This window comes from Helicoverpa zea, chromosome 31 (genome assembly GCF_022581195.2).
Source record: "Helicoverpa zea isolate HzStark_Cry1AcR chromosome 31, ilHelZeax1.1, whole genome shotgun sequence".
Lineage (NCBI taxonomy): Eukaryota > Metazoa > Arthropoda > Insecta > Lepidoptera > Noctuidae > Helicoverpa > Helicoverpa zea.
In genome coordinates this window covers 18,771,975-18,787,269 of record NC_061482.1, presented here as the reverse complement: position 1 = coordinate 18,787,269, position 15,295 = coordinate 18,771,975, and the positions used below count along the sequence as shown (strand labels likewise).

The following is a 15,295-nucleotide window of genomic DNA, read 5'->3' as shown; positions in this document are numbered from 1 at the left end:
TACTGGTCTGATTTAAGAAAATCTTTCAGTGATAGATAGTCCGTTTACCGAGGAAGGCTTTAGGCTATATTTATATCATCACGCTAAGACTAAACTCCGCGCCAATATGGAAAACATTAGAGCCAACCTAGAACAAAAAAAAACGGTTGTAGAGCAAACTACCTTATAGATCAATGGCAGATCAACGGCAAACCGATGAAATTTCATTGCAAAATAATTGGTCTCATATAAACTGTTATTGAGATTCAATTGATATCCAAATTACATATTATCGAATTAGCAGGATTGAGCCCCAGTTAGTCTATATGTGATCGTGTTGCCGAATGTCTAGGTACTCCATAAAAGCTAACACTGCGGTCGGCGCAGTAGCCGCTAGTGATCTAGGTAGGTAGCTACCTACAGGTTTTACCTAGTACTCTAAGCACCGCACAGTCCCTACTACTAGCACAGATTACTAAATAGTTGCTAGTACCTAACAGTAGGAAAATATAATGCAGTTTTCTGTTCTTTAATTTGCGTTATTCACATTACATTGACGGCTCTGTTACAGAATAGCAACCGATTTATACAAACTTACATATTTAAGTTAAATAAAGTAGGTAGGTACCATTAGGATCAAGGAGTGGTAGTCAATGTAGAGCTTACTCAACGAGTGAGAGGCTCGGTGCACGCGCGAAGCTCTGCGCAGCGAGTGTGCGCAGTGAGCCGGGCGCTGCGGCCGCGCACAGCGGCGCCCGCGCTGCTGCTGCGCGCCACGTGACGCCTGACGTGTTGCAGCCCCCCGCGCCCCGCGCCCGCGAGACGCCCACTCGGACAGCGGCGCGCGCGCGTCGCCAACAGTCGGCCCGCCGCCGGCACCTCGTCCAGTCGCGCGCGCCGCCAGCCGCCCCGGCCGGCTCCCCACGTGAACGCGCAACATGAGCTCCGGCAAGAGGAAGCTCTCCTTCCTCGGCTTCGCCCCGCAGGTGAGTGTCGCTCTTTTCTCGCCACATCGCTGCTCACTCAATAACATATGCTGATACATTCATTACTTCATAAAATGCATATTGCATTGCGTATAAACACGACAAGCGGAAAACGCATGCTACGTACGCAATGTGTCGCGGGCTGAGCACAGCGCGCTCACTATCGCGCTATCTCGGCGATGTCCTGTCCGGCGCCGACGCCGCTCGCCTCGCGCCTCGCACCTCGTGCCTCGCGCCTCGCGCCGCCTCTACTTCAGTTTTGACAACTTTTTTTTTTTCATGGCTAGAACCTTTTTGCCGGAAGAAGTACCTACCTACTTCGCGATGCCCCTGCGCATTGATTTGATATAATATAAACATAAACGTATAGTTATCGTTAACGTATAGTTAATTGGATATATAAATTAGTAAATTATAAAGAAGATAATAGGTACCACAACTTATTCGTGGTTTATTGAAAATCGAGAACGGTTGTGAATATTTTATTAATCAAATCCATCGGTTTAACCAGTTTCACGTAAATAAATATTATGATTATTTGTTCCGGCTGGAGGCACGGAGGAACTGTTTCTGAGTGTTCGGCCGCCCGTCCCCAGCCGGGGTGGTACCGCGGTGACTCGCCGCATGTCGCGATGTCAGCAGTCACTACAACACTGGAAGTCCACGCAGTGTAGCACACTCTTACTGCTCAGACAGAATTGATCATTAACGTAGGATTTTGATACATTTAATATTGTCATTTGCTAGCCATTTAGATTTTTTTCATACGGAGGGGATGACTTTCTGTGCAGTTCCTTTGGCACCATGTCAGCATCTGATGATGTTCCTCTTGAAGAATCGAGGGCAACCATCAAGGATTGAGTCACGGAAAATGAGAAGCTGATCTGATGATGGAGACTATCAGACTTGACGGCTGCCACTTTCCAATCACCAGATCCTGACTTGGTAACAATTGAACTATACAGAAAGTAATTTCTGATAAAGATAAAAATGCCTAGCAAATGACAATGTTTCCGAATGAAAAATAAAAAATAAAATATAACAAAATATTGGAATAAGTATAATGAGTTCGGCATTATGCGATGAAGACATTTTCGATTTGGAGCAATTGCGATGTAGTCGTTGTAACAGCAACCCCACGGACGTCAGCGCTACTGTCGCCACGACGCGACTGCCTGCTTGCCTATCATATCATTCATATCATTTTCATTGCAGACCATATTGCACTGTTAAAATAGACGTAATCGCGACTGAGACAGGCTGAGGAGTCAGGACTCGGCTCGGCTCGCACTCAAAGCACGGCTCGCTTCGCGTTTGCGTTCGCGATGTTACCACACAAGACGCACCCTAACCCAGAGAAATTATCTCTCCCCTTTTCAATTATATGTAGGTATAAGCTATGGTTTTAAAATGGCAAATGTTTTGTTTTTGAAAACGGTTTGACGTGGCTAACTCTGACTCCAGTCCGAATGTAGTCCCGTAGCCGACAGTTGAGTGCACAAGGGACGCGCTGGCGTGCCACGGCACAGGATGAAGCTTGGCACTATGGAGCTCACAATGTTGCGCACAATGCGAACAGCGAAATGCATAGTTTTATTGGTAGCGCGGCTCACGGCCGGCGAATGTTATTGCCCACGAGCGACTTGCTCCCGCTACTGCGCGCGCCACGAGACGCCGACACTGCTGTGGGTTAGGAGCCAGTTCGCACAAAACTGCCATACGCGACTTTTTTTTAATGTAATTTTTTGTGTATGCATCTCGTACGAATGTTATTATAAAGGTCACCTAGGTATCTCATTAAAAAAAAATACATATAAGGTATTACATACAATATATAGTATTATATAAAATTACCCATCGTTATGAAATTCAGCAACTGTTCTTAATTTTCCTAAAGGTGCTAGTTAAAATCGTGCGAATTGACTACTAGCCACTACAATGTGTCGTGCACTACATTCACATGAGGCTGCGTTCAGACAAACGCACAAACAAGCAGAGCCACAACGCGAGCATTGTTTCGATTATTTTAGCTTTTGTTTCCGCATCACATTGTTGGAATGTAAACAGACGCCGAGCACACGGCGGCGGCGCACACAGTGCTGTCAGCCGGCGCCGCAAGTGCTGCTCGTTACACTCTTACATGTTCACTGCATCGGCGACGGAATTCACTTGAATGCCCAGTGAGCATGCTTTCGGCTCGTCGTTGTTTATCGTTTGGTACAAACCCGCCTACACTGAATAATCACTCATCTGGACCTTAAACTACATTTCTTTATAGATTTTCCATGTCCTTAGAAGTCCGGTAATTTGTTTTGTAAATATGTACCTACCTACCTAATTTTGCTTTTTATTGGATGCGAAATGAGCCTACTTTTGTGTATCTACATACTCGTACCTATCCACTGTGTTACAAAAGTATTCAAAAAAGTGCAACAAATGATGGCCGCCAAAAACATCGCCAACAAAACTTCGTCGTCTTCGAACAGTTCCAATCGTTTGTTTGAACGTTCGCCGGCTACTCAGCTCCAGGCGTTAGACACAGCTCTTGCTCGACTCGGTAATACATAAGTCAGCGAAATCTGTACATTTTGGTTATAATGTTTGCGTTGCCGCGGACATTTCATGTTAGCTAAAAGTGCATCGTACAAATTAGATGATGATTTATGAAACGTTTTATGTTTTGTTATCTGTTTTCCCGCGGTTTCACCCGCGTCTCGGGAGACCTACTGGCCGACTGCCATCATCATCTCAACTATGTTGGGGTCGGCTTCAAGTCTTACCGGCAGCTGAGTAAGAGACTACACACACTTATTTAGCTCTATTCGCGTTTCGCTGAACGGTTTTGGTCACACTTATTCAGCTCTACTTCTATCAGCGGCGTACAGCGGCGTAAGAGTGCGTACGCCGCTGAATATGCTGCGAAGACGGTCAGCTACTCAATTAGTATTGTGCCCTCAACATGGACAGTTCTATGTGCGATATTTTTGTCGTTTCGTTCCTTGCAGAAGACATAGAAAAAAATAAGCTTAAAAAATTAAAACGCAAACGACAGTGGGTCGACCCACTTTGGGTAAATAGAAATTTGGTTGGAGAATACGCGAAATGTCGCGTATTTGTTTGTAAAATAATACTAAATTCAAAGAGAATGATACTCATAATAATTACGTAATAATAAATCAAATCTATCCAGGAGCTATGCAGGTTGCAACTTGTCGACAAGGAGTTGAGAACCACACGTGTGCAGCGCTGTTCCGCCCCATTCAGCGTCGAACGCGGCGGAACAGTGCTGAATGCGGCAGATCAGCGCTGATCTCCATCTAAAGCACTCGCATTACAAAAACACATTTGTTCTCATTTTATACTTGTTTGCCGCGAAAGCTGACACACGTGGAAAGCTAAATAGATGCGTACGCGTCTCCATACAAAATCGTTGTTTTCTATGGACATAAGCTGAATAGAGCTGAATAAGTGTGAGTAGTCCCTAACAGTGCTTTACAAGGAGCGACTGCTTATCTGACCTTCTCAACCCAGTATTATTGCATAATTTTGAAAGCTTTAACAATCAATGAAAACTAAGAGTGTCGTTACGTTTGTTGGTGCAAGCTGAAAACAAAATGAAGCCGAAATAGTACAGATTACAAAGTACTGCAAATGGGGATTCATAAGAGGGAGCCTAAACCTCCGTATCGAACTCCAAACTCGTTGAAAGATTTTCATATTTTTTTTCCACTTGCGTCCAATTTGTAGAAATAAATAAATAAATTAAAATATACTTAGGAAATCCTTCCACGAGGCTCGTACAGAAGCTGTGTTGGTAGTGTCGGCTCGGTATTGAAAGAGCAGTGGCGAGAGTTGCAGTAGGACAGGTCAGGCGCCGCATCGGGCGCAGGGTTAGTTCCGCTCCACGGCGCGGGCCGCGGCCGCCGTCGCGGTCGCCCGAACTCTTTCATAACCACGCTCATGATTCAATGGACACGCTCTTTATTGTTTTATCACCAATGTTATCATTAGGCTCTTCCCTTCCCGCGCTCTGCACCACCACTTACGATGTTATTGTGACCAAACATTGTTTTTTTTTTTTCGAATATTTCTTTGGTAATTATTTAAAAATGTGAGTAGATACTAAAAATAGTTAGTTGTTTGTGCCAACTGCCAGCACAAAAAGTATCTAGTGTTTGAAAACGCGACGGAAGCAATGACGAAGTGCAGCGCAAGGAGAGTGACGAGCGCGGGCGGCGCGTAGCACTACGGACTACGCGCCAGCCGGGACACGCGTAGCGCCGTAGCGCTCCCGCTACGCGCTACGGCGCCGCGCCTCCCGGGGCCCGCTACGGCGCTGCATCTAACGTACTCAACAGAACGGCGTTCGGCGTATTCATTATCTCATTTACAGAACTTACCTAATCAAAAAAGTAGACGCTCTATTTCCAGAATACATCATTATTGTTGTTCATTATTAGCTCCCCAATTGCTGGTATTATTAAATTTACATTAACATGCGATCAACGCTGGGCGAGGGCATTAGGACTAACTTTTCAGTGGTACGACAGACAGGTGTCGTGTCGTGTGTCGCGCGTGCGGGCGTCAGTCGGGGCGTCAGTCAGGGCGTCAGTCAGAGCGTCGGCGCAGCGCCGCTGTATCTAGGCCGCCGGTACTTCCTTATCAGATTGTTGTTATCGAATAATAAAATTAAAGGTTAGCGCTTGATACTATAAAATCCGTAAAAGTAGTGTTAATGACAGTTTCGCTCAGTGCGTCGTGACTGCGATAAGCATGCGGTAGTCCGGATCACGGAAACGTACCGACACACTTAATTCAGGGACGCGTCCCTATCATTCAGGTAGTCGTTATCTGCGCGTGGAACGTGGCTAGAGATTTTCTTAAGGCGCGATACAGATAGATATTGTTGTTTACGCGAAAATTATCGAGTCGCAATCGACTGAGGATAAGATAAGCAAGAAGCCGACGTGACGCGAGGCCGCTCCTCACGTGCCGGCCGGGTGCGGCCGCTCGGGTGCCGTCCAGCCGCCTAGCCAGGCCAGTCGAGCCCGACCCCGGGGACATCCACGCGAAACAAGAAGCCGACGTGACGCGAGGCCGCTCCTCACGTGCCGGCCGGGTGCGGCCGCTCGGGTGCCGTCCAGCCGCCTAGCCAGGCCAGTCGAGCCCGACCCCGGGCACATCCACGCGAAACAAGAAGCCGACGTGACGCGAGGCCGCTCCTCACGTGCCGGCCGGGTGCGGCCGCTCGGGTGCCGTCCAGCTGCCTAGCCGGGCCAGTCGGGCCCGACCCCGGGCACATCCACGCGACACTTCCACAGAGAGAACCAACAAAGGCTGCACGGCAGGGCACCTCATATTAAAGTTCATCCAAAATACTATACTGGCGATAAGCAAGAAAGCGTAACAGAGAATAATATATGATAACACTAAATTATACAGGAAGGGGAGAGTCGTTCTGGCTCAAAAGCAACAAATGATGATGATGAGCAATACTCAGATACGACAAACACATAAAACATTATCCTACTCAGGTACCTACTTCTCTACGAGGATACAGAGCTTTTTTTGCAGTTCAAGACAAAAAACTTTAAGATTATGATTAGTTGATTCGAATAATTACGTGCCTCAATCCATCCATCAATTTCATGTCGTTTTAATGAAAATGTTATTTATCGCAGGTGTGTGTGTGTGTGTGTGATGTGTGTCGGATCGCTTCCACTTATTATTATTTGATTGGAGCTAGTTCCGAATGAGTGGTGGTGGCGGCGCCCGGCAATGTCCCGAATAGTTTAAGATCCGCACTAACTTGATCGATAAAATGCAAATTTCTCATTATAAATGTTGCCTTCGATAGCTTAGCCCTTTGAGTGATTATGTTAAGCTCGCATGAATGCTACCTTGAACGTTGCGGATAGTGATGACTATACGGTAGCTGGGTAGACAGCCGCGTCACGCGCCACTGCCGGCGACCACATTGCGCGGTGCGCGGCGGCTCGACTGCGGCAGAGGCTGTGCAGATGAGGACCTCTTCCACGTCGGAGGGGGCCAGGCCACATCTTAGAAGCACAGCTCTAACGTGCCTCAACGCACTGGTTCATAAATAGCAAGAAAATATCGCATTGTTCGCAACGACACCACTGACTCAACAAAATAACAAAACGTGACATTTGCTATGCTATAGCGTTATGGTGTACACTACATTCTACAGAGAGCACACATTGTACCGCGCGGCGGCGCCTGCTCGCTGCGACTGCGCTATGTTGCGCACTAAACTTACATAGGTATTATAATATCCAATATTGTAACATTTAAGTACAGTACTTAAAGGTTCAAAATATCAATACAATAATACGACGTGTTGTAATATAGCCAAATCATCGTCAACTCGCGCAAAATGACATATAATTCAAATATACATAGATTATTGTAACAGCCCCTCTGTTATCAATAATTTAACACATTTTAAATGTAATTCGGTACTTACCTACAAAATGTTTGTTCTCATTCGCAAAATTTTACAACATTTTTACTAGGTACTTACTTGGCAGTTCATCTCCTTTGTAGTACCTACAGTACCTACTGTGTTCGGACCATGTTCTAAACCGTTTCTATAATGTTGCAATTTTCTTGGAAAGTAAGTTATTTGTGGCTCCTAAACTATTTCGGTGAGGTTTTAATGTACACTCATCTTATTTCGTAATTCCGCCTCTAAATCTGCTGGCAATCGTCACCGTTCCTATGACTATGCATCGATTCCAGTCAGTTACGTAACATACAAGAATAATCTCCTCTGCCGCCAGGCAGCTTCCGACCTCCATGATACAGCAACACACATCACAACTCTTATCCCCAGCTATGAGCAACTCCAAATATATTTAGCTTCAGTCAAAGCAAACTTCGCCATCACTCAATATTTATCCAATCATGGCTACTACAAATCATATCTTGACGGGATTAGCATTCAGACCTGGAAACACCTGACTCAGGAATGTCTTCGCTTTTCTTCCACTCGGAATGACCACTTAATTGTGGCGGATGGTTCGAGTCGAGCCCCTGCCCCTGCCCCAGCTGACTGTTCTTCCGTGGTCCGGCAGGCATGGTAAACTCGGCTTTCATTTGTGCATCTTTGGTAGTCAGAAGCCACAAAGTCTGACAAGCAGCCTTACCAAGAGGTTTCGAGTTGCCCGGGTACCTGTTCATCAAGTCAAATTTTGTATAAGTCCCATTTTGTCCGATAACAAGCGCAGATCAGCTACCTAGCAAATACAAAGGAAGATTTCTACAGAAATAATGACGTTATAGAAGTGGCATGTTTAATCTCAATAGCAGCACATTAGTTATGATTCGGACGTTACGCAAGGCGACCTTCGCGCGCGACGCTCTACCCGCGCGGCGCCGCGGGCAGTGCGCGGCCGGGAGCGCCGGCAGCTCGTGACGACACACTCGTCCCTGTGACGAGCTGACGGTATCGACAGAAAACACATCGACTCACAATCCGGACCATTGTAAAAAACCTGCGACTAGAAAACGGCCTTCTGTTTGGTGGTCGGCTCAAGTAGTGATGCTCACGTCCCCGCGATCGCGACAGCTGCACACTACAGCACTAGCCGTGCCCCGCGGCTGCACTCGCGGCCCGACCGGAATACTGCTCCAACCGGGATGATAGCCTATGTTTTATTAGGGAAGAGAGTAGCTTTACAACAGTGACAGAATTTTTCAAAAGAGGTTCAGTAGAGTCGGTTCCTACAGGGTACAAACATATTTCCTGTTCATTGTACTAGTATAAATTGTACAAACTATTAATTTATATAGGTACTTACTTTAAAACTTATATGTACCTAATTATAAAAACGATATTTTATTATAAATGATGATACATATACAGGCAGCTACTACTCAGATGTAGGTACAAAGTCCGCGTTGTTGTTGTTATGGTAAACAGATGTTCCCCGCGGCGCCCGCTACCTATACTATATAATAGGTAAGTAGTCACCAGTGTGCCGAGGAAACTTCTTCCCGCCCCGAGGTATATTAAGTCTATATAACAATGTCGTGGCGCTGTTCGGTTACAGTGACAGTAAAGCAAACAATAACATATTGCATAGATGATGTAGCAGGTCGCTGCTGGCGAGTGGCGAGTGGCGCGCAGTCGCAGCGCCGCGCATGCCTCATCATTACTTGAGCATAAATTCATCAGAAACACGCACACACGTGTACTCTCAATAGTAAATAAGTAGTCGATGATTCATAGCCGTATCATTTATTGATTAATAAAATAGCGACGGAATGGCAGAGCGGATAGTGAGTCGAGTCGCTAGTAACGCATGAGAACGAAAGTAACACGACGATACCGTTAGCACATCTCGCCAGCGCGCTGTCACAGCCGCGACTCGAACCCGCTGCGTTGCCATGCAGTCAGCCAGTCAACATCTGTTGTGCCAACAAATGGAAACTTCTCCTTCAAAATGCACATGGTTTGCTCAAATGGATCGGGATCGTCCTTTGTTGAGTGTAAGCCGTGTGCAGTAGACGAGCGAGGCGCTGTCGCGTGGCGGCGCGGGGCGGCATGAGCGTCGGCTGCCAGTGCCGACTCGGAGCCGAGGCGCAGGCCGGCTGGCGGGGTTGTCCGTACTCACTGCCTTCGCGGCGAGGGCAGCGCAGTAGGCTTTGAAATTGCCATATCATTTATCCACTAACGAAGTCTTACCTATTTTATATAAATATAAAAGCCAGCTATGATTTTTAGGTGCTGTGCGCTAAACTAAATGCGGAATTACTTAGCACAGTCATTGACTGCCGAGACCAGGGGCCCGATTCTCCTGAGTTACAAAACAGTATCTACCTACACAGATGTAGTTATGCATATGTGACTACTCTAAATAAAACAGTATCTACCTTTACAGATGTAGTCATGCATATGTGACTACTCTAAATAAAACAGTATCTACCTACACAGATGTAGTTATGCATATGTGACTACTCTAAATAAAACAGTATCTACCTACACAGATGTAGTTATGCATATGTGACTACTCTAAATAAAACAGTATCTACCTACACAGATGTAGTCATGCATATGTGACTACTCTAAATAAAACAGTATCTACCTACACAGATGTAGTCATGCATATGTGACTACTCTAAATAAAACAGTATCTACCTACACAGATGTAGTTATGCATATGTGACTACTCTAAATAAAACAGTATCTACCTACACAGATGTAGTCATGCATATGTGACTACTCTAAATAAAACAGTATCTACCTACACAGATGTAGTTATGCATATGTGACTACTCTAAATAAAACAGTATCTACCTACACAGATGTAGTTATGCATATGTGACTACTCTAAATAAAACAGTATCTACCTACACAGATGTAGTTATGCATATGTGACTACTCTAAATAAAACAGTATCTACCTACACAGATGTAGTTATGCATATGTGACTACTCTAAATAAAACAGTATCTACCTACACAGATGTAGTTATGCATATGTGACTACTCTAAATAAAACAGTATCTACCTACACAGATGTAGTTATGCATATGTGACTACTCTAAATAAAACAGTATCTACCTACACAGATGTAGTTATGCATATGTGACTACTCTAAATAAAACAGTATCTACCTACACAGATGTAGTTATGCATATGTGACTACTCTAAATAAAACAGTATCTACCTACACAGATGTAGTCATGCATATGTGACTACTCTAAATAAAACAGTATCTACCTACACAGATGTAGTTATGCATATGTGACTACTCTAAATAAAACAGTATCTACCTACACAGATGTAGTTATGCATATGTGACTACTCTAAATAAAACAGTATCTACCTACACAGATGTAGTTATGCATATGTGACTACTCTAAATAAAACGAATTGATCACTGACAAACTAGATGGCGCTGTCATGCTAAAAAAACAATATTTTATGGTTAGGAGCTTCGGCCGCGGCTTGAGGAATAGGTATTCTAACATTCAGTACGATAATCTCCTGGACATATTCAAAAGGGGAATAATAAAACGAGCGATTAAAAAAACGCTTTGCGACTGGTGATGACTTGATGACATACTGTATTAATAACTTGAGCGGTATGAATTTGAGTAAGCGAAAAATTAACTAAAATAACAACGAATATTGATTAATAATAAAATCCAGAACGAGCTTACAAAAAGTGAATTGTGATAAATCCATTTCATATATTTCAATTTTATCCGAGCGACTACATTACTAAGTGAGCGACTGGAAATACAGAGAGGGCAACTTCAGTATTAAGATAAAATCGATTTTTCTAAGTGAGGTTATACATAACGTACTACTAAAAAGTTCACTTTGAGCAAAGTTTTGTAAGCTGCTTTATTAATGATTATTGGTTCTTGATATTCTATTTTAAGATGGCAGAATTTGAAAACGAATCGCTGCAAAACCGACTGCACGTAGTCTTGTTTGCCCTACCCCTAGAGTGCAATTCAAAAACCGCGTAGGCGCGGTGGGGCGAGGCGGCCTGCGAGCTGAGGCGCAGGTAGTTTTAACGCTCGCCGCCGCGACTGAGGCTGGCCGGCCGAACCGGCCAACAAGCCGAAGCTGCGGTGGTGAGCGTGAAAACCATCTGCGACGATAAGATCGCATGGGACCGCCGGAGCCTCGCAGCGCCGGAGTCGTGACAGAAGCCATGCTTGCTGCATGTTGCAATGTGCTTCCATGCTGCATGCTTCGCTTCAATCCCCTTCCCTCGCTTCGCTATCCCCCGCTTACCCCTTGATATCTTAATTATACATTTCCGATTACTGTTTAGGAAATGTATAGATTTCCTAGGAATAACCAAATCCATTAAGTGGTTTAACCACAGGATTCATTTTTCGTTTTTATAATTTACAACATCATGTGTAAAGCAGAGATAAAGTTAGGAGTATCGAATGTTTTGATCAGTTGACAGCTGTCAGTTTTCAAGGGAGAATTTCAGTTGTTTGTAGTGACTGACTTTTATATGGTGTTCTAATTTTCGCACATTTTTATTGTATTTACTTTGTTTGAAAAATTCATATTTTTATTTTTACGTATTTTTCTTTTTTCTTTGTGTTAATCGTCATATTTTAACCAGTACATTAACGCATTTAATTTAATGTGATTGTGAACGACAAACCCGATATACATATTATACACTAGAAATAAAGTAGATAAATAGAGAACTGTAAGTAATTAGAATTAAGTAATGAAATAAAAGGCTTTTTTTTTATACACGGTGATTCAAAAGTATTCAAAAAAATATTATCATGGCAGTTAAAATCTTTGTTACAGTGGGATCACATATGTATATTGTAATAGTTGAACACCTACATTGTTTATTTCCGTTCACAAAGTGGTACAATCTACCTACACACTTATCTTTGCACTCATAAAGGCTCCGAAACTACTAAACAGAATTGAAAAAAAATTTCGCTGTTGCAAAAAGGCCCTCTTCCTATGTTTGTACATGGTACATGTAACTGAGGAGACGTTGTGCATAATGTACATAGATGCTGACATTGTGTGACAAGGCAGTTTTTTTAACGCTTTCTTGCCGCTGTGGGTTAGTAGCGGTGAGGGAGTGTCAGACACTTACTGCAACCCCGGCAGGCCGCGACTCTGCTGGGCCCCGCTGGGGTGACAGGCAGCTGAGCTCGCGGCCGAGTCACAGCCGCTCGGGCCCTGGATCCTTCGGGCCATCCATCTTGTTGTGACGAGTTCTTTATAATTTATTAATACATAATGATTATCTTAGTTTGCACCGTATAACTTTCTCAGGAATAGCTAGAAAACTATTGCAAATACTTAATAGTTTTTTTAAGTATCCATGGAGTTTCTTGCCGGTACCTCTCCATGAGACCAACTCTTTGAAACCGTGAAACTAGTTTAACGTTTCGAAAGAGCTTTCATCGGCCCATTTGAATTTTAAATAAAAAGTACTCTGAATTGTCCATTTTTCGGAAGGGTCCCGGCTGTCATTTGAACATATTTGGCAGTCGTCACGGGTAATCAGAAAAAAGAAAGTCTGATAATCAGTCTTACCAAGGAGTATTGGGTTGCCTGGGTAACTGGGTTGAGAAGGTCAGGTCAGATAGGCAGTCGCCCCTTGTTAAAACTAAACCCTTACTTACTTATAACAATTTTTGGACAATATTTTTGATATAATAACGAAAAACTGGTTTTGGTGCGAATTTGTACAGAGAAAAAACGGAAATTTCGTCAATAGATTTCCAATATTAGCACAATAGTAAAAGGTATATGTAAAGTGCGCGCCTGCGTGTCGGGCGCATTCGGGCGACGTGCGGCACTTAGCGTCTATTCATATTCAGGCAGGAGCGCGCGCAACCTTGTTACCGATACCGAGTTACAACAGCGCGCGCTGCTCTCGTAGTGCTGCCTCGTCGTCTGCAGGAACACTGCAGATCAGTCCTCCCTCAGCCAACAAGTCTCTGCAATCGTGACCGCTACTAGACAAGTGTAAAAATAACTTTGTACCGACATAATTAACTTCAACCAAAATGTATGTGTCATGGTCCGCGGTCACAATCATAACACGGGTAATCAGAAGACAGTAAGTCTGACGACCAGTCTAACCAATGGGTATTGGGTTGCCTGTCCGGGTAACTGGGTTGAGGAGGTCAGATAGACAGTCGATCCTTGTACTCAGCTGCGTCCGGTTAGACTGGTAGCCGACCCCAACACAGTTGAGAAAAACGCTCGGAAGTGATGAAAAACATAAACAACAATGAATGTATAAAATGGCTCAATTGGTTCAGTAATAAAAATCTATTAAGTATAATAAATCTGTAGAGAAGTCTTTATTGTACCTACATTGAAAATATTGAGAAAAATAATCAGTGCGTTAGAAGATCACCAATAGACCCCATTTCTACCATTATTGAAATTTTTGTCTCTTTGTACACGCATCACGTAAATTCTACGAATTCAATGTGGACAACGTTTAAGTATTTAAAAATGTACGTATCTTGGGCTATTACTCACTCACTACTCGCCTTTGTTTCTTTAAAATCAATTCACTCTATCAAAATATGTAATTAATTAAGAGATGAAACATTGCTGGGGAGTTTGTTGCGCCACTTCTTCTTCCCAGCAAAAACACAAAGAAGTGGTGAAGGGCGTTCGTTTTGGGGGCTGTCTTTTGTAAATTTCTGACGTTCGAAAAGTGCTGTTTTGCAGCCAAGTTTGAATAAACAAGTTTGATTTTGATTTAGACCACCATAAAATGTGTTGATACCATTGCATTGATTCTGGGTGGTAGGTGACCAGCTGTTTTAGTCACAACTGCACAGTGCACATCACATTATTGTGCTCGATCATCATTTATTATTTTGTCTGCTACATTGTTACTATATACATATAGTTAAACATAAGGCATTCATGTAAAGAGTTGGAGAAGTAACGCAAGGCAGCGACCAGCAACGCCATCTCACTGTTCCACCACATATTCTTGGATACTCCGCAAAATCTTGGAATCTTAATTTGACCAATTCCTAGTCATCGATTAGGATGAAATTTTGCACACGCCCTGATTTCTGACAATACACGACTACCTAAGAAACGTCATTACAAATTCAACAAGGCGACCGTCTCAAGGTGGGGCATTGACTATTTGAAATGCAGCCCTATGATTTAGGTATAAAAAATGGTATTCAAAAATTTATTACAGGTTCCACAAAAAAGATTATCTTCGTTATTTTTTGTGCACATTTCCATAGCTTTCATAGTATACATCACTGGCTACTCACTTCTGATCCTTTCGTTCACTTAGATAAGTATTAAAAGGATGTTATAAATCATATAAGGTGCATCATGTTACATGTACTTAGTACAGTGGGATCAGGAATTTAGGAGCAGCTAACCAGTTGTATCTAGATAGGCCATATAGTACGGAGCTTGGCCATGGGCTAGTTTTTATCAGTACAGTTAAATGGCAAAGGGCTTCCAGTAGTGTGGTGTGGTATTGTCTATTAATTGAAGAATGATCATGTATTATGTATGCGGGTGATTAGACGCGGAGTGCAGTCGCGCGGCGGCCGGTGACCACCGCCGTCCATTAGGGTCAAGTGAACCCATTGAGTGCCAGCAGTGGCGCCCCTCGCTACGTTCAATACTTTAATAATAATAATAGCCATTTATAAATACTTAAATAAGATTTTTTTCTAATAAGGTAGCCTAGCACTAGCACTAGCTTGATCGGACGGAAGCTTCATCAAACAGGTAATACTTGCGATAACAAAAAGCTTAAATAAAACTACTTTTACGGATTTTATCGCGTTATATTAA

The 15,295-nt window shown here is 43.5% G+C and overlaps 1 protein-coding gene across 2 annotated transcripts in view; it reads left to right on the top strand.

Moving 5' to 3' along the window:
• Positions 1 to 700: 700 nt before the first annotated feature.
• LOC124644843 (anion exchange protein 2) overlaps positions 701 to 15,295 on the top strand; it is a 38,273-nt gene continuing 23,678 nt past the window's right edge. Inside the window, exon 1 of one of the 2 annotated variants that reach the window (XM_047184451.1) lies at positions 701 to 965. In XM_047184451.1, coding sequence (XP_047040407.1) covers positions 918 to 965 — 48 coding nt within the window. In that variant the 5' untranslated portion in view covers positions 701 to 917. The remainder of the gene's footprint in view (positions 966 to 15,295) is intronic. The other variant, XM_047184452.1, reaches the window with a different exon arrangement.